The sequence below is a fragment of the Melanostigma gelatinosum genome (assembly GCF_949748355.1).
Source record: "Melanostigma gelatinosum genome assembly, chromosome: 16".
Classification (NCBI taxonomy): domain Eukaryota; kingdom Metazoa; phylum Chordata; class Actinopteri; order Perciformes; family Zoarcidae; genus Melanostigma; species Melanostigma gelatinosum.
Genome location: NC_136649.1, coordinates 18,366,068 through 18,390,361, shown reverse-complemented (window position 1 = coordinate 18,390,361; position 24,294 = coordinate 18,366,068). Strand labels below are relative to the sequence as shown.

General features: G+C 46.6%; 1 protein-coding gene across 2 annotated transcripts in view; it reads left to right on the top strand.

Moving 5' to 3' along the window:
- LOC306790419 (cysteine-rich motor neuron 1 protein) overlaps positions 1-23,864 on the top strand; it is a 32,304-nt gene extending 8,440 nt beyond the window's left edge. For both annotated transcript variants that reach the window (XM_079286672.1, XM_079286671.1), the window contains 12 exons: positions 3,897-4,139; positions 7,979-8,158; positions 10,644-10,847; positions 11,681-11,809; positions 12,138-12,291; positions 15,283-15,404; positions 16,899-17,117; positions 18,482-18,697; positions 19,821-20,036; positions 20,807-20,929; positions 21,152-21,330; positions 21,576-23,864. In XM_079286672.1, coding sequence (XP_079142798.1) covers positions 3,897-4,139; positions 7,979-8,158; positions 10,644-10,847; positions 11,681-11,809; positions 12,138-12,291; positions 15,283-15,404; positions 16,899-17,117; positions 18,482-18,697; positions 19,821-20,036; positions 20,807-20,929; positions 21,152-21,330; positions 21,576-21,770 — 2,180 coding nt within the window. In that variant the 3' untranslated portion in view covers positions 21,771-23,864. The remainder of the gene's footprint in view (positions 1-3,896; positions 4,140-7,978; positions 8,159-10,643; positions 10,848-11,680; positions 11,810-12,137; positions 12,292-15,282; positions 15,405-16,898; positions 17,118-18,481; positions 18,698-19,820; positions 20,037-20,806; positions 20,930-21,151; positions 21,331-21,575) is intronic.
- The last annotated feature ends 430 nt before the right edge of the window (positions 23,865-24,294 follow it).

Sequence of the window (24,294 nt, the reverse complement as noted above, 5' to 3'; positions counted from 1 at the left end):
AATGATATAGGCCTACTGTAAATATCTTATTTGAAATTGGCCATTCTGCATAATAGTAGCACTGCGGACAGTCTGTCCTCCCCCGCAGGAGGACGGCACAGCGAGCAGTAAGTTCATGGCCCCTGAATGTGTCACAGTCCGGGCTAAGGGGTGCTGTAAAGCTCACACGGCTGAAGTCCTGATCCACTTTCACTTTCGGTGCCAAACAAGAGCCAGTGGAGGAAATGCGCACGAAGAGAGCCAGCCAGCCCACCCGTTGGGAATTGTAAAAATATTTTCACTTCACAATGAAACTATGGCGGCGTAAAATAGACTATGGCGGGCCGCCACAGTCTTAAGTACTTAACGGGAAACACTGTGCCCAGTGCTTTATGTTCACCTGGAGCAGAGTGTGTTCACCCATTCCATAAGCATTTTGTGCCTGATGTAACGATGAACCATGCCTCGTGTTGATCACTGAGGAACTCGCCCTTCAGCGAGATAGAAGTCCCTCGCGCTCTCGGCCATTGTCCTAATCGTATTGGCCATCTGACGGCAAGGAAAGGGTGCGTTCCAATGGAATGCACACATGCTATGTACACTTGCTGTGCACACACACACACAAACACATGAAGAATCTATCTGCAAATGTGCACCTACATGTGGACATACGCATTACCTCACCCAAACATGCTCATTCACAGCTGCCAGGACACGGAGATCACGGTTTTCATCTGCAAATATTTAGCCAGAGAGCGAGAGAGCGAGGCGTGCAGGCAGCAGATGCTAGGCCTGCCGGCTGCTGCGTGCCTTCGACCGTCTACCTCAAGCTTCTGACCATGGTGTGAAGTTCCCCCCCCCCCCAGGACTGCTCTGCGGACCTCACACATATCCTCACACGTGCTAATACACACCGTGAACAATGCCGACTTTCTCAGCTGCAACTGCTGTGGGCACCGGGCCACAGCTTTACGTGAGAGACGGCCCTGACGTGTCCCTTTTTGCGGAGCAACTTTATAAAACCTGAGGACAGACCAGAAACCCACGGAGGGCAGCTGGACTGAGACAGCTTTGTTCTCCGCTGACTTGCTTCCAAAGTCAGTCGGTGAACAGAACTCACATTGTGCGCATTTTCCATGAGTAAACTCAGGCTGTCAACACAGCCTCTTCTGCACGGCGGAGCTGCTCTGGTTCAAGGAAAGACTGCGCTCCTTGTACCCGGGCTTGAAGAGAAGGAAAAAACATTTCGATAGGAGGTGTTTTTCTTCATTCAATCAGCTGCTGAGATGCCAGAAATACGCATTGTTAACAAAAGAGAGCATTCTGTGGGAATTAAGCAATTTCCGTATCCCACCTCTTGCAGATTTGTCTGTGTGTGTGTGTGTGTGTGTGTGTGTGTGTGTGTGTGTGTGTGTGTCTGTGTGACTGTTGATTGTTGCAGGTTGTGCATTGAGGTCAAAGGTTTTCCATTCTTTGCTGTACTACAGTTGTTGAAGAGCACATATTCCCTACTCTGCAGAGAGCATTTTCAAGCATACCAAATCAGGCCTTTTGTGTTTGTGCAAGCTGGAGTATGGCCACCATTGTGATACAAGATTGGTTCTGTGGTTGCTGACTCTCTCTAATTACAACCATTTATGCTCAGAGAGAGAACACAAACAGCACAGGATAAAATCCATTTGCTGCTGACTTTTCACCAACCTCTCTGTTTGCCTATTGTGCTTATGAATGTGCCAGCTAGAAAATGATATTAATTGGACCTGCGAGGGCTGGACCATTTCCACGGATGGATACAATTCTACTCATTTGAATGATAATGGTATGTCTGCCAGCTGCTTTTCCCAGCGCACTCTAACCCCAGTCATTATCACAACTGAAGGAGTAGTCAGCCTTCTCTGGGACACATACAACACACAGAAAGTGTTTGTCGGAGCACAACGTTGTAGAAGATCGTCCCAGGGCATTTTCTTTGGCTTTAACCGATGTACGGTTTTCATATGCAAAACCAGTCTTCAACTGAGCTGCAACAGACTTCGTTAGACTTCATTGGAAGTAAAACACTCACCAATCAGCGCTTCCAACTGACGTTTATTTAACCCCATCTTAGGAATTAGGCCAAAATCCGTTAAAAGGGTTGTAGCCTCCCTTAATTCAGGGGTTTTCCCTTCATTTTCTATGAGACTATTCAGCTACAAAGTTTATCAATGAGAGCTTTGTGGCGGTCCTCACTGTTCCCAGGTTGCTTGAGTAAACAGTACAGTACAGATACCTCACACTCCTGCTCTATTTATCTGGAGCCAGAAAAATTCAACGTTTCCCTTATCCTCAATTTCATCTGTCAGAAATGATACCCCCACCCACCAAAATACAGCAGTCACAGTCATGCAGCCCCTTTCCTCCATGTTTATTCTCGGTCAGGTAGGCATCAAACGGGTACTCAACCGAAATGTCGGCAGAGCGTCAGGTCTTAACGAGCTGGAATGGTTGACAATATACAGTATGAATTAGAGGTCTGGCTCTGGAGTTGAGGACTGGCAGAGCAGAATCATGATCAGGGAATCAGTAGTCTGGACCCCGACCTGCTCACCGGTTCAGTTTCCCACATCTTGTGGCAAAACCCAGAGGGATCCATTTACAGGTCTTCAAATGTCAGGGATGCGGTACATCCTCTGAGAGACTCATGTTGCACTGTGGAGCCAGGGCCAGTCTGGGAAGACCATCGAGAAAACTCTCTGCTTCAGGGGAAACACTAGCGAAACCCCAAGCGCTGTTATGCAACCTCAGGCTATATCTGTCTCTCTCCTCAAAAACCATATGTATGCGAAGATTGGCAAGTATTCCCCATAACCAAGTCGTAACTATCTTTCTAATAAGGCAGCCATTTGTTGACACATTGTCTCCTTCATTAAATGTCAGTGATGATTGAAGCTAGATTTTCCTCTTTCTCATCCATCATTTCTGAGTTAATGCTGGCTATTCCACTCTCACTCTCAGCTGTCAAAGTGCGACCAAGTGTGTGTATTTACTGTGTTTTCAGCAGGAGATCTGGGAAATTGCTCAGTGATTGACAATTACAGGACGTGAATCTGCCCTCTCCCAGTCCTTCTCTTCTGCCTGCACTGTATACATTACAGTGACACTGAGAACCAAAATAAACACATCCCTTTGGTTTGGGTAATCCAATCTTTGTAAGGTAGCTACTGTTCTCATACAATGGCTGTACAGAGGGGCGCTCCACTTTTATTTTCCTGAACAGGCTCCAAAATACACCCCTGAGCCCCTTGCCCAGATTGCCAGTACCCCTGCACCTCTTTCCCCTTTAACAAGGGGTATCAGAGCCATTATGTTGGCTCTGGCAAATGAAAAGACAAACACATCCTGGTATGCTAAGTGAAGGGGAGATTCTATACTGGCAAGAAGAACAGCTCTGTTGAAGGTTGGCTGGTATTAATGGCTGGTTGTAGAGCGTGAGAGGCTGTTTGCATTGTGAGCCTGTCTGGGTGGGATCAGACGCCCGTAGACAGGATATGCACAGAGCCTTGTCGTGTCTAGAGCGCCGCTCTCACTTCTCTGACAGGATGCTGCGAAGCTGTCACGGGCTGAAGTGGGGATCTGATGACTGTGAACGGTTTGTGTTGGAGGACTGTGTGAACTCAGCCTTTAAAGCGTAACACGAGTAGCGCTGTTCTAAAGGGTGCTCAACTGACACTACAAGAAGCCCTCACACACACACACACACACACATGCGCACACATGTGCAAGCACAGAAAAGGAAAAACCCTCCCTCCTCTTGGAGAACAGTGCGGGGACTGTCAGAGTCTACAGCAGGAAGACAAACTAAGCCATGTTCCTTTCGCTATACCGTATGCAACATACCCACCTGTTTCCTAACGTGCATCCATTCCTGTGTGTTTCAGAGGAGCTGAGGTGTGCCGGGGTGATGTGTCCTGCTCTGTCAGTGCCCTCCTGCCCTCAGGGTTCAGTCCTGACCAAGCGTTACACGCCCCCTGCTGGTTGCTGCCCCTCCATACTGCCCCAGTGCACTTGCGACCTCCGTGCCTGCCACAAGCTCCAGTGCCCGAGCGGACAGCGCGCCGCGCCGCTCAGCCAGGCCAGCGGCCAGCCAGGAGACTGCTGTGACGTCTTCGAGTGCCAGAAAGGTGATTGCACTGAACTGCACACGACACAATCTGCTCTGATTGGTCTCCCGCTGGGGGTAGCGATGGCACAGTCGGTGTGAGATTTATCGCCTTTGAGGAAGCAATTATTTTCCTAAGAGTAAGGCTTTCCTCCCTGCTGACCTAATGTCGACGGATGAAAAGTTGCTGATTGGATAATTACCGTTGGGCTGTTTATCAGGCTGGGCCGCTGCCTGCCAGGTTTAAGACCAGAGTTCAAAGACATTTTTGCAGGGGTGTATCCACAATATTTCTATTGCCTGAAGGGATATGAAATATAATGGATCTTTTAAAGCAAACTGCTGGTCTGAAGTAGACTCTTGTACCATTTTCTCACCTGGTGAGAAAGAGACAGGAAATGCAGAAGAGTGAGGAGCTGTGGAGCACAAATAGAGAGACCTCAGCGCTCTCTGACGTGGCCCAGAGGCAGCCAGGAGAGTCAGGAAGGCAGGGAGTTTACTCTGCGCGCCCAACAAATATTCGCTGTTTTACCAACAGAACAAATTCCCAGTCTGGCCCCTCCACATGCATAAATGAGTGCCGTGTCCCGGAATTAATGGACTTAACGAGTCCAGTGACCAGAAAAGTGCTTAGGCTACGAATTTGCTCAACAGAAGTGCAGTGTCAAAGGGTTCCTGTCTGGTCACACGTCCAAAGGGAAAAGGTTCAACAGTTCATTGATGGGAATGCTTTTTATGTGCTCCAGTCTGCCAGTGGGGAGAGTAATCGAGTCCGGCAGGCCAGCGGGGGCTGAATGGCAGCCGTGGGGGCCATGGGATCAGTGTTTTGATAACAAGTGTCTGCTGCTCTTTGCGCCAGAGGGCTTGATGCCTTTTGTGCTGCCCCTACCGTCTGTTAGGCCTGCATGACTGCGCGCCGTGTCAGAAAGCTCCACTGACCGGGACATGGCCAAGGACACAAACCGGGCCCCATAGTCATCGCCCAAGTCCTGCATTGGCCCCCAAAGCACTGGCTACAAATACTGTATCTTATGCATATTAACTCAGCGTTGCTGGTAAATACCATACGTATTCTCGAATGGAACACCCTTTAACACGACCCCCATTGTCTGTCCGCTCAGCCTTGGACTGATTCACTTGTTTCCATTGCCCACTTGGCCGACGATAGACTCCTTTCCACTGTTGGCTGGAGAATGGCTGTGTCTGAGTGGCAGAGCAAACCTGGCAGCACCGTCCTGACCTGATGTCATCCGATGTTACAGATGATCCCGTTTGGTTCTGTTTAGCCGTTGCATGCCGTTTATCAACACTAAGCTGGCAAATATTCTGCATATTTTCCCCCCAGTCGTGATCCCTGGACGCAGAGTAGGTTCAGGACTGCACATGTTCTTTTGAGATTTACGCCGGTGTTGAGCAATATGGCTGAGATCACCACACTAAGGTTCTCAGAGTGCTCAGCTTGAGTTCGGTCTAAACACGCAACAGCTATGTCCTCAGACATTGATGAGTGGTTGTTTTGGTGACATAAGTTAAACTTGTATTTCTACATTGTCATTTGATAGTCTTGGCTGATCAAAAGTATCACTACGATATTGATGTTCATAAATCCCATCATTATTCTTCTCTGGGAAAAGTCATGTTTCCCATGAAAATCTGTAAATCACGAGACGCGCCTGTGTGTCTGTTATAAATGATTTAGACAAGCTTAGGGCCAATGTTTTATGGCCCATCTATCTTCGTATCCAAACTTCACCTCAAATTAGAGAACACTGAACATCACAAAGCACGACTGGAATTTAGACTCTCTGCCGCAAGTTGTTTTGGGGATTACCATGAACAAACACTGCGGAAATCACATGTGAGCGTCCCATCATGTGACTTCCTCTTGCTTCTGTGAGCGTTAAAAACCGTCGCCGTGCCTTTTGATTTAGGGCGGCTGAAGTGCTTATTGCATTTTCTCTGCTTGGTTTTGCTGCACGCAAAGCATGGACTGCAGGAACACTGAGAGAGACAGAGGGAAAGGCAGAGCGAATGAAACAGAAAGAAAGAGAATAAATGGTCAAGAAATTCCTCTGCTCCACTTTAAACGTAGTTGGCCCGCCTGCTTTGAATCAGAGTGCAGTGCTGGTTGTCGGGAGACACGGGGTCATCATTATAGACTCTGTAAGTCTGCGCTCAAAGGTATGGCGTACAGATGCCGCCGTAACCTCCGCCTCTCATTACTAGAAACTGCTGGCCCCACATCTGCCTGCAATGCATTTACTCGCCTCACTAGTGTAGCTGTACTCCTCTGAGTCTGGAGACTTTCTTACATAACCACATTGCCTCACGCCCCTAATGTTGGAGTGGGTTTGATGAAAAGTTGCTGTGTGGTTTGTCAAGATCTTAGAATGCTGAGTCACCCAAACCACTGCGGTTCATTTGACTGTGTATTCTAGTGTTGCCGTTGAGATGTCATGCCGTAGTCTTCCTGCTACTCTGGCTACAACACTCCCACCATTTGTTTTGAATAATTAGCCATGTCATTTTCATCATGTGGAAATAGCAACTTAGGATGTTATTATAGATATTATGCACACAGACATGTATGTACATTCAGCCTTTGAGGGCCAAGTGTGCAATGAACTGGTCAAGGTGTTCCTGTAAGTGTTCTGGTCTTTGCTGGGCCTGTTTGTACACAAGACCAGACCTTGGTTTTGCAACAGTGCTGTAACTCATTTTATTTCATAGTAAAGGGACCACAGCGGAACGAGGTTCGAAGTGCTTGGATGCTTTTTGGGAAAGGCAAGCCAGAGCATTGATTCACTCCACCTGCCACCGGCACACTGAGCCCAGATTCTGCCAAAGGCTCGGACCCACTACTGTTTTCTTTTACTCGCCACTGCATGAGTTCGACGCCTTTTCAAGACGAGATAGATCCCTGTGAAATTCCTCCTCATGGACTTTGCTTGCCTCATTGTCTGAAAAAATGCCATTCCACCCCACAGGCTTAAGCCATCAGTGTCTGCCTCACCACCATTTGGTTCAGATAAACATTTCCATCAATGGCAGAAAATGAATGGATGTGTTTATGCGTTTTTAATTGATTGTATGCACTGGCTTCCGGTCCAACAAAGAATTGACTTTAAAATCCTGCTGTTGGTTTACAAAGCACTGAATGGTTTCGGGCCAAAATACATCTCTGATCTGCTGCTACCTTATGAACCATCCCGACCCCTCAGGTCGTCTGGGACCGGTCTACTTTCTGTTCCCAGAGTCAGAACTAAACATGGAGAAGCAGCGTTCAGTTTTTCTGCTCCACATATCTGGAACAAAGTCCCAGAAAGCTGCAGGTCTGCTGAGACCCTCAGCTCATTTAAATCAAGATTGAAGACTTTTCTGTTTGCTGCTGCCTTTAATTGAACCACATTCAATTAATATATTCATAAATTTCCTGCATTTCTGCATTTTACTACTGCATTTTATTTCTTACACTGTTTTTTAATTGTTTTTAAATCTCCTTTTCTTTTGCCTTATGTTTTGATGCTTTTAATGGTTTTATGTGAAGCACTTTGAATTACCTTGTTGTTGAAATGTGCTGTACAAATAAACTTGCCTTGCCTTGCCTTGTATACAGTCGTGATAGTCTCTCACTGACATTTGTGATTAAAAACTGCATTTTTCTGACATAAAGTCAAGAGGACAAAATCCTTGTGTTAATCTTTGCACAAATGTACAAACGCGCAGATGGACACGTGACGGGGCACAATGTCCTGTGGTTCAACTGCAGAGTGTGTTAGACATTATCACACCCCCACATGGTTCTCAGTTAAAGGTTCTCAGCGGCTGTCTGATTCCTCTTTTCCTTGTTCTTCTCTTCAGTCTCTCCCAAGTGTGTCCACAATGGGAAGGAGTTCTCTGAGGGGCAGGTGTATCGCATGGACCCCTGCTGGCTGTGTCAGTGCCGGGGAGGAATCTCCTTCTGCTCCAAGGCAGAGTGCGCTGAGCTGAACTGTGAAAACTTCTACATTCCTGAGGGCGAGTGTTGCCCTGTCTGCATAGGTACACGCCTTTACATTCTGTTAAGATGTGGCAACCTAATTCTTCAATTTGCAAAACGCTACACTGTTGAAATTGGGATGTTGTGATTGAAGCTTTCGAGGTTTATTAAGCTACGGTCGATGTGGCCCGGACGAGAAGGCCTGTGTGGCCAGCTGGCAGGGTGGGAAACTGGTGCAGGAGAGGTAGAGGTGATATCAAAATTCACCATGTCCAACACCTACGACCAGTGACCCTACTTTAATGGCTTCCTCATATAACCACAGTTGTTAACATACCTGGCAAACAAGACGCACACTAAAGAGCCAACCAGGGACTAATTTCCGCTGAGGAGACTAAAGAACATACAAACTCTTTCAGGGTGTACAGTTTGGCTTTGTAATATCGGATTCTGGCTTAATGGAGGGGGGGGATCCAAACACATGTGTTCAACGCCAGGTAGGGTGCGCTGATATGCGCACTTGTTAAAAAACAGGGTTGCAGCGCATATGGCAACCACATTACAGTCTGCCAGAAGCCAGTGGACGGAGACGATAGCCAGTTTCAGCCTCTGCCCGCTTTGGCTACAGTTGTTTGGGCGCATGAGAGCGAGGGAGGAAGACAAAGAGCAAGACGGCAGAGGAGAGTATGTTAGGGCAGTGTTGGAGGTACACCTGGAATATGTAAGCATTTAGATGCTATTAAATGCTTTCATCTTCTACTCGTGGAGAGCTGCTCTTACTTGCGGCATGGTTCTCTGTGGAGAACATTGCCTGTAATCTGGATTAAGAGACGTATTCAAGGCTACCTGGTTGAGATTATACTTAAAAGATGTACTAATCAATATTTCTAACAGTAAATCAAATGACGATTTGAAATACCTATCGATGACAAACCCACAGAGAATTATCACTGGACACTTTGATGTCTTCAATTCAATGTTTTTACAGCTTTACTGTTTTGGTTCGTTCTTAGCACTCTCAAAGGCAGCGGCAGACAGCTGAGCTTAGCAAAAAAGCATGAGTAGACCTTATGAAGGAAATTGAACTTTTTTGGAGCTGAACCAGTAATGTGCACAAAACAACGACAATATCCAACATATTTTTTTTTTTTTCTCATGAGTCCCCCAGCTTAAGTAAAATGATAAAATCCTGACGCAACCCTTTAAAGTTTCATAATAAGGGTCATAGTCCAGCGACGATCAAGAAAAATGGATCCTGTCCATGTTAATCACTGCCAGATGGAAGGAACTTCAGCAGCCAAAACTCAGCTGGGATCAGATAGGGAAAATAGGACCCCCTGTGCACAATACACAGCACCGTTTCACCCTCTGACACACATTCAGTAAACCGCACAAAACTCATAAACACACAGAAACATGAACATACTTTAGTTTCACGCCAACACACAGAGAAAATGCTGAGACCTACTTCTAACCTTCCTCCGTTACCAATAAACAGTGTAACAAAAACAATTTAAACGGTTTATAGTCAATTTAAAGAAAGGCTCAGGCATCATACACCACCTCAAGCTGAGCAGAATGGCCTCACAGATTGGCTTTGAAACTGTCCCAAACGAATGCCTACGGATCTAAAAATGTAGCTCCCTCAATACAAAGTGCTTTCTTTTGCTTCGGACCAAAATCGATCGAAACACCTTCGACCTGAGGGGTCACGGCTGAAAGTCGCATGGAGGAGTTCAAGCGTTCAGACAAAAGGTGAGCGGACACTGTGGGGAGCAGCAGTTATGGACGTCATCACGCTTGCTGTTTTTACAATGATCAAATCTCTCTCAGGACAACACGGCAGTACCATAAAACATGTCTCATTTCAATTTAAATCCCTTTGTATGTTGTCGCAAAGCCAGGGGCCTCTCCCCACTTGTAAATGTAGATAAAACATCTAAATTCAGCAGCTCTTGATGACAAGCCAGTTTCCATATCTTGTTAGCTCCCTCATGGAGTATCCTGCTTCCTTCAGCTCTGCTCTCACTCGGTCTCCTGCTAATTCAATTACAGTAGAGGATGTAGGTTAATTGGATTGCAGCTTGGGTTTAAATTCAAGTCACAGCCAAACCAAACGATACATGTGACTTTGCTGAGAATCAGATCAAAGATTCACTTCCTCGCCCAACAATGAGGGTTGGGCGATGTGGAGAGTATCACAATATTTCAGACCAAATACCTCGATGGCGATATTTAATGGTTGACCATTGGTGCTTTTCCAAAATGTTTACGCAATTAAGTTTTTTAATACATGATCATCAGAAATGTGGATATAATGACGAAGTGGGTAAAAGCAAATGACAGAACAGCAGGAACATTCTGGTAAGTTAAAAAAAAAATCACATCACTTTACTGTAACGCAGCCTTTTAAAACCAGGAAAAGAAAACACTTATGCCTCATTAAGATATCCAAAATCGACGATATTCCGTCTCCTTTCACGCTATCGATTTCATATCGATATATTGCCCCAGCCATACCCACAATGTGTCTTTCTGTCCTCTCAGATGTGGAGTTACTGTCGATGGACAGCACTAAGGCCAGTTGCTGGGTGAATAACAAGCTGCGGCCCCACGAGGAGCAGTGGAAAGAGGACGACTGCACCTTCTGCCAGTGTGTGGATGGAGAACCACACTGCACGGCCATGGCCTGCAAACAGAGCTGCCAATACCCTGTGAAGATCCCCGGAGAGTGCTGTCCTTTCTGTGAAGGTAGAGCGTTGTGTTGGCCTTTTTATATGAAATCACATCTAACGTATAGCGCACAGCTATGAGGCGCACATTATCCCACATACCACATGTCGGAGGCTCCTGTGGCCCCGCAGCTTTGCTACAGAGGCCGTGTCGGCATGGGCTCATTAAAGAGGAGGCCTCAGAGCATTCTTTAAGCTGCAGGGTTCTTTGTGTTCCTTTATTACCCCTGCCCGCCAAAATGAGACCCACCTGTGTGTGTGAGCCTGCGCCGTGCTTATAACGCAGTAGGCTGGATAATTGAAGTGGATCCTTTTTTTCTTTTTTTGTGAGCGTAATTAGTTCCAGCTCGTTGGGCTGCTCCTCCCACTGAACGTGGCAACAGACGTTTGACGGGAATGGCTATGGTGCTATGTATGTGTGCTCCAAACTGGCCTCGCTCAGTGTGGCTTCACAATGAAGCTGGCCCTGATTCAAGAGGGGTCCGGGCTGTCGAACTCCATACCAGGGGGGGGACACTCTATTGTCCTCACTGGTAGTCCTCGAGCTAAAGCAGGCTTTTCAGACGCATTCAACTTATTAATGGGAGACAGTTCCAAGCAATAAGACGGCGAGGTAGAACCCCCATTACAGTGCTACCCACCCTGGTGTAATTGCTCTACATTTACCTGTAATCACTGTTTCGTCCAAAATAAGAGCAGTGTAAATAGGTAGCTATTACAGTTGGCACAAAAAGCATCAATGAGGAAGAGCACCTGATGGGATTCTAGCACACACATATATATAAAAGAAAATCACAGCTTGTTTTTTTTATACTGAATTCTTAACCGTCCATCATCTCTTTTGTTCTCTAGAGCCTTCTTACGAAACAGTCAGCCCCCTGCTATGCCTTCCCCTGGAAAACTGCTCCCTGTCAGGGAATGACTGTCCCTACGGCTTTCAACCTGACATAAATGGATGCCTGCTCTGCCAGTGCCTCAACAGTAAGTTCACTTTCCTCGCTTTACGTTGAACCTTAAGGGGGTTACATTTCCAGGGACTGACTTGCAGTAGCATGAAGATCATACGTCTCTTCTGACACGCTGCTTCTTGTATTATAATGGTGGACATACAGCGCTGCACAATTTGCCAACCTACTTGGTTTAGACAGCAACAAAGACATGTTCATATTCATGACGGTTTATTTGCATACATTGGCGACAGTCTCGGTCACAAGAATGTTCCTGTGAGGAGCCCCCTAGACACTTGTGCCTTTGCCTTTGATGGATTGATGTGCCCCTGGTCAGATGACCTCTCCCTCAACTCTTTCAGATGACTCCTGCCCTGACCTGGGAAAATACTGTTCCCTCCAATGCCCAGTGGGATATAAGACGGATGATTTCGGCTGTGAGGTGTGCGAATGCAGCATTCCCGTGTCCAAGTGCCGCCCCTTGACCTGCACTAAGACCTGCCCCTATGGATATGTGTAAGTAGGCCCTGTCACCCTGTGGCTTTCTCATTTCTCCCACCTTCTCTCATCCATGTTTTCAACACGTTCAAAGGCATCCGCAGATGTGCAAAGAGCACGAGAATATTGTACTCATGTCATAAAGTATTGTTACTTTAAATAGATTACTTTTATTTCAGCAAAGCAGAGACTGCAGTTTACTATGAACGAAGTGGTTGCTGACGTTTTCATCAGGAGAGTTTAGCAGTGTAGTGTGGTACTCACCTGTCTGAATGGCACCGCAAAGTCAACTTCTCCACTCGTTCATTCTCAACCCGAAATATAAGCAGTCCAACCGGCCTCTCTGGTCCCAGCATAAGCAGTCCAATCGGCCTCTCTGGTCCCAGCATAAGCAGTCCAACCGGCCTCTCTGGTCCCAGCATAAGCAGTCCAATCGGCCTCTCTGGTCCCAGTATAAGCAGTCCAATCGGCCTCTCTGGTCCCAGCATAAGCAGTCCAATCGGCCTCTCTGGTCCCAGTATAAGCAGTCCAATCGGCCTCTCTGGTCCCAGCATAAGCAGTCCAATCGGCCTCTCTGGTCCCAGTATAAGCAGTCCAATCGGCCTCTCTGGTCCCAGTATAAGCAGTCCAATCTGCCTCTCTGGTCCCAGTATAAGCAGTCCAATCGGCCTCTCTGGTCCCAGTATAAGCAGTCCAATCGGCCTCTCTGGTCCCAGTATAAGCAGTCCAATCGGCCTCTCTGGTCCCAGTATAAGCAGTCCAATCTGCCTCTCTGGTCCCAGTATAAGCAGTCCAATCGGCCTCTCTGGTCCCAGTATAAGCAGTCCAATCTGCCTCTCTGGTCCCAGCATAAGCAGTCCAATCGGCCTCTCTGGTCCCAGTATAAGCAGTCCAATCGGCCTCTCTGGTCCCAGTATAAGCAGTCCAATCGGCCTCTCTGGTCCCAGCATAAGCAGTCCAATCGGCCTCTCTGGTCCCAGCATAAGCAGTCCAATCGGCCTCTCTGGTCCCAGCATAAGCAGTCCAATCGGCCTCTCTGGTCCCAGCATAAGCAGTCCAATCGGCCTCTCTGGTCCCAGTGTGCTCCTCCGATTCAAAACGTTGTGAGATGAATGAGACTCCATCATCTGTCATGTAGCGAGCTGGCTGGGTGTGGTGCATTGAAAGCAGTCATTTATTAAGATGGATGCAGTATTTCTTTTAACCATGCCAAGGTATAATAACATGCAAATTGTTCAGGAAATATACACTTTGGTTTAACATTCTCATAAAACAGAACAATCTAAGCAGACAGTGATGTTTGGAAATTCTGTTATGTTGGTGAGATGTGATCAGTTTCATCGTGTACAGTGCAACGGAAAATGGTTGCACCTTAAAATCTGTTTTTGGCTGTACCATTTACCTCCTGTATTCAAATTGGTATGGTTGGATTACAAGTTTAATACTTATATTATCAAGTGATGGCCAGAGGTCCGTGCCTGTTGGGTCCTGTCTAAAGGAAGTGGAACAGGCTATTGCAGCAATAGTTTGGCATCCAAGATCAAAGGGCCTAACTTGGTGGCAAAGCCCAGGTCTCTAAATCTGTGTTTGTGTGTGAGTGATTCACTGTGGGGTCCTCACCAGCCTCTCGGCCCCTTGCAACGCATCTCCCCCTAATCCCATTTTACCCCAATCAAACATCTGGAAGTGCTCTCTATCGGCACGCTCGGTCTCCGGGCTCCACTCTCATTTCATAAATCAGCGTCTCAAAGCAACGATCAAAAAACGCATCGGGACAAAAGCGGCCTTCATGAAACGTATGCAGTTGTGATTCTTTCGGGTACCTCAACCCTGCTCTGCGGAGCCAAAAGCCCGAGATGGGCCCGATATGCCTGTGTGGGATACCAGAGGAGCGGATAGAAGAGAGGATGAGGGGGGCCCGGTGGGGAAAAGAAGAGCAGGAAGTAGTGGCTTCATCCTTCATAAGCAGCTGTTTCGGTCTAGCCTCAGAAGTCTGAAATCCTCGAAGAGCTTGCCAGCCTTACAATGCAGATCTGTCTTCTCACACAGGACCTCTGCATGCAGCCACCACAAGGAAACAAAAGGCACAAAGGCTCTCTGTGTTTATATTGGTTGTAGCGATGACATCCTGTGGGTACTGTAATGTACATATTCAACACTGAAGTTGCAGGCTTCCAAAACAGGATGAGTGTACACTCTGAGCACTGCGCTCTGGTGTTACCAGTCCAGGTGAAGAACACTCTCAGTGCAGTTTCTACGGCTGAAGTTGTGTTTTCCGTCCATCATAGCTCAAAAGAATCATCCCTGTGACCTCTCGGGTCGTGAATGGCATTCTTCTGGTCAACACAGTTGCTGTGCACACTGGAAATTGTGCCGAGCCAGCAGTGCCAGGGCCCCGGGGGCTCCCGGGGGCCCCGGGGCCCTCCATCCCTCTGGAGCCCAAAGCGCTGCTTGGCATTCCACACACCATCTTTAAACAAAGCCTTGCTCTAAGGTCGCAGCACTCTCTGTCTCTGTATTTGTACAGTGAGGCACTGGCCGAGGCCTCACAATGTTGTTTCAAAAGCTGTTATCGCTGTTTCAGCATAGATAGGGTCCACTGTGTGCTGAGCCCGAGATGCTCTGTCCTCTTTGTGGGACACAGCACCGTCCGTGGGTTTTCGAGGGTTTATTTTATTTATGCTGCCCTGGCAGATTAAGATTAACAGTCATTACCTAGCCCTAGTGAGGCCACGGCTTCATGATAATGGGTACCATCACTTACCGCGAGGGAGGGAGGCTGAATGAGACAGGGAGGGATGGAGAAGGTTCCCAGGACGAGAGACGTCTACATACAGGTCATTCTTTCATCTGGGTTTTTCCACTAGTATCAACCCGCAGCTCATCTCATCTGTTCATCTCATCATTCGAGCTGCACAGGAGTGTCTTTTTCTTTTACTTCCTGTCACGTGCTTTGAGTAATTTTGTTTTTTTTACATGTGTGTGCTTCATCATTTGTTTGTCCTACAGGAGGAACAAGCATGGCTGTGAGATGTGTCGCTGTATCAAGTGTCCTCCCTTCACCTGTGACAAGCACTGCAACGACGGCTACAGACAGAACAGGAAGGGCTGCTCCATCTGCACGTGTAAAGGTAACTGATTGAATCGTTCTAACCGGATAAAACCTCAATAGCAATAATGTGACAATGGTTTGGGGATGATTGCTGATGCTTTCACAACATATCGGGATTGATTATTCCTAACAATTTAGCTTGCTGTGGATATTCATGATCCTCAGAGGACGAGCCGTGCCGGTTTGGAAATATTGACCTTCCGTTGGTCACCAGTCTCAGGCCAAAGTTTTCAATCAAACATAACAAATCTTAACATAAAAAACTTCCGATATACCAATACATCACCTCTACTTTCAATTGATGATAGCTACATCTTAAGAGTTATACATATATTCTGATCCATAACTACAGTTTCAACACATGTTCGTCACGGTAGCAGCGTACGGGGCGTTGCGATGGCCTGAGATAGGAGAGCTCTGTCTGCCTCTGAGCTGCAGCTTTGATTTCCTGTGACCTTCTGGTGCTCTTCTGAGGAGACTTTTATGTGTGCTTGTTTTGATTCTTGTTGGTGTTTAGCTTCAGCCGGGGGCTGTGTGCGCCACTCTAATTCGATCCCTTTCCCAGTTTAAAGCAAGTTTGCAGATGCCATATTTATGCTGCGCCACATTTTAAGAGATGTGTTTGTTTTGCCAGTTTAGCTGCATTATAAATATTTCAGCTTCAAATAGTCCTGAGGTTTTCCTGTGGTGAGTTGAACAGTGCAGCTGGCACCTCATCTCCGCAAATAGAGGGACGCCACACAGACTATAAACTGCTGCTTACCTGATGCTGAAACTCTCGTACCAGCCTCTCTCCGTGGACTGTTGAAATAGATTAGATTAGTAGTGCTGTGTTTTATGTACATGAGGGCGGAGGGTGTTTGGTGGGGGCCAAGACGAAGCCACGCAGGGCGGATCGGGGTGAGGGCATGCACTTCTGTTTCCGACGGATGAATACAAACGCACCATACGGCCATACGAAAAGAAACGTTTTGTGGAAGCATGTTTTGTTTCGTGTGTGTTTTGTCAAGATTTAAATAGAAGAGACGCGACACATCTGCCTGGACTCTGCGACACGATTTAGTTGACTGTGTTTGTTGAGAGCCAACACATGTTGTCGGCAGTTGCCGGGCCCCTTCATTAGCTCAACGTGTCCCTCAGCTACAACCTTATTCGTTTTTGTTTGTCAGTTGACAGAAATTGTTCAAGCTTTATTCGTGGCTGGATTGAAAATGGATTGTTGTGACATAAATAGGCAATAAAGGAAGATCAAATATTCCAGACTCGGGCTTGTTCTGGTGTATGGAACCACAACCACTTAGCTCTCAATTTAGCGTCTCATGAAATTGGACATAATACAATAATACTGGCGCATTTGACTGTAAATCATAAATGCACTTAATGAAATTCCACAGTGCATTTGTAGGATACCTTGCCATAGCAGGCTATGTTGTTTTGTTGAGGTGTCGCACAGCTGTTTCACATTCCTCAGCCACCCCAGTAATGTCTGAACCTTTCTTGTTTCTGTCTTTAGAAAGTGGCCACGTCCCAAGCACCACTGCCCCTGCCCCGATTCCCCGCTACTGCCTCACCTCCAACGGGCACCGATACCAGGAAGGTGACGGCTGGCACGACGGTTGTCGTGACTGCTACTGCCACTCCGGACGGGAGATGTGCGTGCTCATATCCTGCCCCGTGCCCAGCTGTTCTCATCCAGTTGTGAGGCCTGACCAGTGTTGTCCTACCTGTGAGGGTAAGTCTCTGCAACTCAAATGTGACTTTATTTTAGATCCCGTTTTAAAACGTTTTTTGCCAGTTTTAAATTACATCCAGTTTAAAGACAATGTCTGGTTCATAGTCTTCTCGTTTGGGGCATTATTCCTGTTGGTAAAAAGCTAAAAAAAATTGTAGTCATCGAGTTAATTCTCGTGATCTGTAAATGCCATCGCTCAGAAGACTAAAACATAACACAGTGAGACGTCTTTAAACAAACCCTCAATAAAAACGATGGCCAAAACTACAAAAGTTTTAACCAGCCTGTTTGATCCTTCATTTTGGAAAACCACTGGTGGAAGTTCAGATTCACTGTTTCATGTGCATTCTTTTTCATTCTCATAAAGCCCTCGACATCAAGGTCACCGCTCCATGTGTCGACATACAACATTTGAACCATTTTTCATCTCCACCAAGGAGGTTATGATATCGGTTTGGTTTGTTTTTCTGTTTGTCAAAATGTTACTGTCGCACTTTTGCCAGATTCCCAAGGAAGAACCCAGACGTTTAGATTCTGAATCACAGGGCGGACACACAGATTACTTTCCACTTTCGTTAACATTGCGAGATAGTGCTTGGCCTTGGGGGAGGTCTGCGTTCTCAGAGTCCCCTTCAATTTGACACTCAATTACTTGTTAGAAATGAGTTGTCATTAATACACATGTCAGTTTGTACGTGCACACACACACACACACACACACACACACACACACGCGCGCGCATATCTGGCAATACAAAGTATCCAGTCCTCTATCAGCTCACTCAGCAGCGAGCTTTGGATCATTAGCTAGCTTTTAGGTCTTAGACTTGCAGGCTACTTAAACTCTCTAACACACAGTCTCTGTCTGTTTCTCTAAAAAGGGAAGGCACACTGATCCACACCCACACTTCTTTTTTTTTTTTTTTTTATCCACAACCCTCCAACTCATTCGGGATATTTATGGAGGAGTGACTCAGTTGGCTGTTCAAATATTTAGGAGTGAAAGAATGTCTACAACTTTCAGGAGCTACACACACTTTGCAGTCAGGGGACGAACAGGCTAACTCTTTGCAGATGTCTGGTACTCTGCTGGACAGAAAGATGTTTTTAACTAAACCAGTGTCAAAAACACAACTTGGACACCACCCAAAAACTGCCCGAGGCTTCTTGTTAATGGCCAGTGATCTCCCACGCATCTTTATTCCAATAACCTATGACTCCGTTTCCTCTCTCGAGATTGTACTTCATCCTGTAGGAGTTATTGCTGTGAATGAATTTCAGTTTGGTCCGGACTAGACTGTGAATTTGAAATGGCGCACACATGACTGTTTCCTTTCTTTCCCTCCCTCCTCTTTCTACTGTAGATGAGTCAGGCAGCGGTCAGCTAGAGGGGATGGACATGGTGGTGTGCAGAGCACCTGGGGGGGAGTTCTATGTGGAGGGAGAAACCTGGAACCTGGACGAGTGCACACGGTGCACCTGCAGGAAGGGACGTGTCCTGTGCGACACCGAAGTGTGTCCCCCGGCTCTCTGCCAGACACCGATCAGGAACAAGGACACCTGTTGCCACGTATGCCCAGGTAACAGAAAAAGAAAAAGGCTCCAGGAAAGCAGTGGCAATTTCAGATAAAAACTCAGTGGGCGTCACAGGTTACAAGGGTAGTGGGTGGGGAAGTACAAATCTGTTTTGGATGTGCTATCAGCATGTGGTTTTGGAAGGTCTTGCATGTTGCACTCTGTCGAGCAGTTTAATGTCAGGCACACGGTCTCATAAAGAAACCAGCCAAGACCGGTTGGATTCACATAGTGCTCCTCCAGGCAGGCTGCAGCACACGTGGACTACTTTCACCCAGTGGTCCACAGCGGAGGTTCACCCAACTCTCTCATGTGACGGAATGTAACGGATATCACTGAATCGCTGCTATTCCTCCGGTTATGGGAATAAACTTTGACACAAACGTCTCGGCGAACGCAAAACCACACACGCGTGTTTTATTTACGACCGTACCCAAACACTCAAGCCTCTTGTCGCACACTTAGAATCAACATATCCCAAGTACTCCCGAGCAAGAGGCCCACAAATCAGCAACGCATGACTGCGCCTGAGAGCTGCTCCTTGAGAATGCCGGGCCCGCCTTATCTCCCTGCATCTCCCTTCACAAAAGCAGATTGTCAGAGGCCAGCCTTTGATATATGCATGGGCCCGGTCACCAGGAATGTGGGAATAATACACATCTCACTGACAGGCGCTGTGATGCATGTAGGGTAGTGCAGCGTGTACACGCTATCTAAAGTCTTTGGTCGTGAGAAGGCCATAGATCTCAGGCCAGCGAGGGGTCTGACGAGAGGGAGAGATAAGGCCTTCGACTACAGTGACTTCTGCCATATGGAGGGACTTGTGTCTGTGTTTAACATACAGTAAAGCATCTTATCTCGAACGTAACCCCCAATAACTTTGTTTTACAGCTGGGATAAATGCAGGAGTCATGCTGAAGCAGGCCACTAAAGAAGCAGCTATATATAACTCAGACAAAATGAGGGGTTTTCTTTGAAAATGGCAATTCTCTAAAAGCTAAACTTAGGCTATAACCTTACGTTGCCAACTCCTATTAAGTGGAGGAAATAGACTGCACCACGACGTCGCACACAGTGTCTTTGTGTGTTTTCATTATTAACCCGTTCCATGCCTGTGTGCAACCACAGAGCTGAGCCCCTTGTTGCCAGTGAACAACAGCCAGCAGGAGTACTGCATAACCAGCGATGGAGACGTGCTGCTGTCTGGGGACTCCTGGAAGGCCAACGCCTGCACCAGCTGCACCTGCAACAACGGCACCATTCAGTGTTTCTCTCAGCGCTGTCCGGCTGCCAACTGCAGGGTGCCCGTCTTACGCAAGGGCCAGTGCTGCCCACACTGTCTCGGTGAGTATGGAGGTGCGTCTCCTTAAAGAGAAAGAGGCCTTTATAAGTATTTGTGTGTCAAAGATGCCGCTTTGTGTATTTTACATTCAAAATAAACGTTGAGTTTATATGTAGTTTATGTAACACTTCCACAAACTTGGGAACAAGAACAGTCAAAGTTGTGCAAAGCTGCCGTCCCTTTTTATAACAAGTGGTACCACTGGAACAAGGCACGGCCTGTTGTTGGGAAAGTTATAGTTCATAACGCTACATGTCAGAAAGAGGGCGTAACTGAGGGAACGCCAGCTTCTGGCGCTACATGGGCAAACACCCGTCATTGGCAAACAACATTCCATGCGACATACACACACGGATCTGCTCGGAGCAAAAACATTCCTCGAGCATCCGCACATTCACGCGTGTTTCCTGTCCCCGGGTGAGGCGGCCCGCAACGCTCTCTCTGCGGCGGCACAGGAAGGCAAAGCTCCGTGTCGGCTTTTCCTCTAGAGGAAAACCCTCCGCATAGGCTCCCATTGTTCGCCCCGATATGTTGCCGTTTTCTGGCCTTTGTTTTTGTTGTTTGCCCCCGCGGACAACAGAGCTTTTGACGTAATGCCTTTACAAATCTGTACAGTTGAAGTTAAGGGGACGGTGCCCGTGAACACAGCTTATCAAGCAGAGACACACACGGGGGTTTCATACACGAACTCACAGGTTGGCAGGTTGATGTCTGGAATGTTTTTGCATCACACCAGCGATATTGGTAACAGATCTTACCTCTGTTTGAACAGAAATCACAACGCCAGTGACGGTGACGGTGTCTACCAAGGCCCCCAAGACAACAGCTGCCATTACAGTGAAGAGTGCGGTGCGGATCACCACTGTCACTGTACCGCCCATCACCGCGGATACAGGTACCTGCTCATTGAATGTGCATATGTTTTATACTTATAAAGAGTGTTGGGGATAGCTGAAAGTTAGCCGAACTCATGCTGAACTAAAATAATGATTAATGGACAAACACTAGGAATAAACTGTTTTCCATTTAGATCTGCTAAATGGGGTGGGCACCATAGTGAAAAAGCTCTCTGTTGTGGGGACTGATATCTGATATCGGTGTTGTCTGTGTCCCACAGATGAGCGAGGTTTGGGTGAGAATTACCCCAGCCAAACGGAGATGGCCGTCATCTACCAATCAGCCGCCTGGATCCTGGCAGGTCTCCTCCTGGCCATCATCATCTTCATCGCTGTGGCGTTGCTCATCAACAAGAAAAAGAAGTGGGTGCAGATGTCCTGCTACAGTGCACCAAAGAAGGTGAGAAGTTACTCCATGAATTACATGAATCAGTTTGTTGGTTGCGAAGGCTTGAAACTAGGATAAATTAGACAGACGCCCTCGTATAAATAACGTGGACAGTGTAAACCTGTGGATGGACCACAGGGAGTTGTCAACTCTACCATGACATGAGGTTGTGGTGTCACCAACCAGCTATGGAGACTTGAATTACGGCGTCAGTCTAACAACAAAGGTATTGTGCTCTTTCTCCTGTTCCTGCTTAGACGGTGATCCTAAAGAAGCACATCAACAAGAACTCAGTGGTCTACATGGAGCCCTCCAAGGAGAACAAATTTCAGAATGTGAAGAACAAGTGCGGCATCATCCATTTCCCTCCAGGAATGAGCTCCTCGTGTGCGGACAAGATGACCATCCCCAGGGCCAAGCTGAGCATGGGCAACAACTGGACGCCGCGCTAAAGAAGAACAGCAAACGCAGCTCAAACTCTGCAGATCAGAGCTGTCCGCCACCTCCCACTCTCTCTTACTGCTGTATCCATGGTGACTAGTGCGCACACACACACACACCTTGGACGTCGCTGCCTTGTTCCCACCCTTCTTGTCTGTGTGAACCCGAGGATGCTCTGCAAGAGACAAAGCATGTGACGTCCGTTTCTTTTAATACATGTCCATATTCTTTCTTTTTGGTGGAGCGAGCCGATGGGAGGTGCACGGACGGGTGGACATATAAAGGACACAGCCACTCCGGGGCTCTGCTTTAAAACAGAGAGGGAGGCAGCCAAAGAGGCTCCTCTGTATGAATCAGAATTTGACTGTGAACATTGTAATATTATTGCTCGTCATAGCCTCCTTTGAAACTGGAACTTTGAGGCAATAAGAGGAGCATAAAAAAGCTTTAGGACAGGGGCTTGGGCCGTAGTTAAAAGGGGGGCATAGAGGATGCTGCCCTCCCCCTGAGTTCAGCAGTGCTTCGTGGATGTAATCATTTTCATTAGCAGGGAGGCCAAAAGAACTGATCATCCAGTTGGATCAAATTGGGTTCAGCAGCCAAATCAAGTCAACAGGCTTTATATAGACCCCCAGATCCGACCCCCTCTTTAGAATGTGTGGTTTCCGTCTTAGTTTTTGTACATTTCCAAGGTATTTGTACTCGTTGTAGTGTTGTTCTTGGCCACCTCTCGTTTTTATTATGGGTGTCTCCGCGGGGCCAGATTGAAACATTGTGAAATGACCAAGTCTAAACATTCCCGCGATGAATGTTCAGGAAGGACACGCTTCTCAAATAATAGCCTCGTTTCTACCTTCAAATGAGCCGAGTCATTCCATTTACAGAACTCCTTGTCCGCAATACAGTAGCCAATAGGCTTCATCTTTTCTTGTACTTCATTACAAAAAAAAGCGCAGTTTAAGTGGAGTGATGTTCATCCATTTTATTTACTGCAGAGTGGTGCCAGATGCTTCATCTGGGCCCATGAGGAATGTGATACCATGCCTCCCTTCATAACTTCATGCACAGCTGTGTGTGGAGCTACTGTTCACACTGAATGTTAAGAGATAGTTAATACTGATTCATTTTAAAGCCTTAATTCTATAGCCTTAATGCATATCTTGTTATCATTCAATATCTGTGTTCGCCCCCATCTTGGAATCTAAAAGCAGTGATATATTCACCCAATATTAAGATGCATAGATATTGTTGTCCAGCATCACGGATAGTTCTCATCAACCCGTCACATACACATGAATTATGTGATGTGGAAGAGTGTATGGGGAGCTCGCTAGTACCTGTAAATACTGATACACGTTAGAGCATTTTAAAGAGACGTAGCACTTTTCTTTGTGTTTTATTTAGTTTTTTTATAGAGAGCTCCCTGCAGGATTCTTGTGGGGATAAAGTCCCTAATCAGGGATTTGATAGGCATATTAAGCCCACGGAGATGTTAAACCACTCAAGGGAACACGCTGTTGCAGCTAAAGGCTCCGCACCGATCTGATGAGTACAGGGAAGGAGAGAATCTGAGGAGCGTTTACGAAACAAACTGGGGTTTCATCGGAAAAAGGTTTTAGATCAGAGTTCTCAATCCATTGCCAATTTTCTCAATACAAAGACATTTGCCATCGCCAAAATTGGTTGGAGACCAATTTATATTGAAGTGTTTTAGTAACTCAGTAAATTTGTGTCTGTGTGAATCATGACCATGTGCTTTAAAATGAAGAGGCGACTGTCAAAGCTTACGCAACTCTCTTTTTTTCTTCTATCTGTAAAAAAAAAAAAAAGGAAAAAAAAAAGTAGTTTAAATTAGGACAGAAGGGTACCTTATTTATTTTTTCACATAGCTTTATTTATTAATACTAAACTATAGTTTGAGTTTTTCTTTTTTGAAAAATGAACTTTTGCTAGCCAAAGCTGCTGTACATTGTAGACTATTTACCATTTCTATCTGCTATATCCTATACAACCTTATTTATTATGTATTGTTGCAAAACCTGTAAATATGTTTCCTAGATGATGAACTGTAACATTTACACTTACTTTGAAAAATAAATGTTTGAACCAAAGTGGCCCGCACCGATGATACTCAAACCGGCTTCAAGGAGAAATTCCCCGAAGTGCAGTGATGTCATTCAAGATGGTATCCGTTAGTGCGTTTTGACTTCACTCGTACAACTGCTGGTTCATGCACATCTGGTCTGAAGTTGTGCCCCAAATGGGACTTCATCCAAGTTCTCTTAGTTGTTTTAAATCGAATCGTTTCCCCTTGTTCTCCTATGTCAGTAGCACTTGCAGATGTGTTTAGTGGCGGTAGGCTGTTTCTGAGGGAGGCCCTTTAAGAGTTGAGAGCACGCAAAGAGCAAGGACACCTCATCTATCCAACGGGCTAATAAAACACAGAGGAAGACATGCAGGCCATGGCTGGAAACCTGGATAATCCTCAGTGCAGCCTGTGCTGTTGTTTTGACTTGTTCGTCAAAGCTCGCTCAT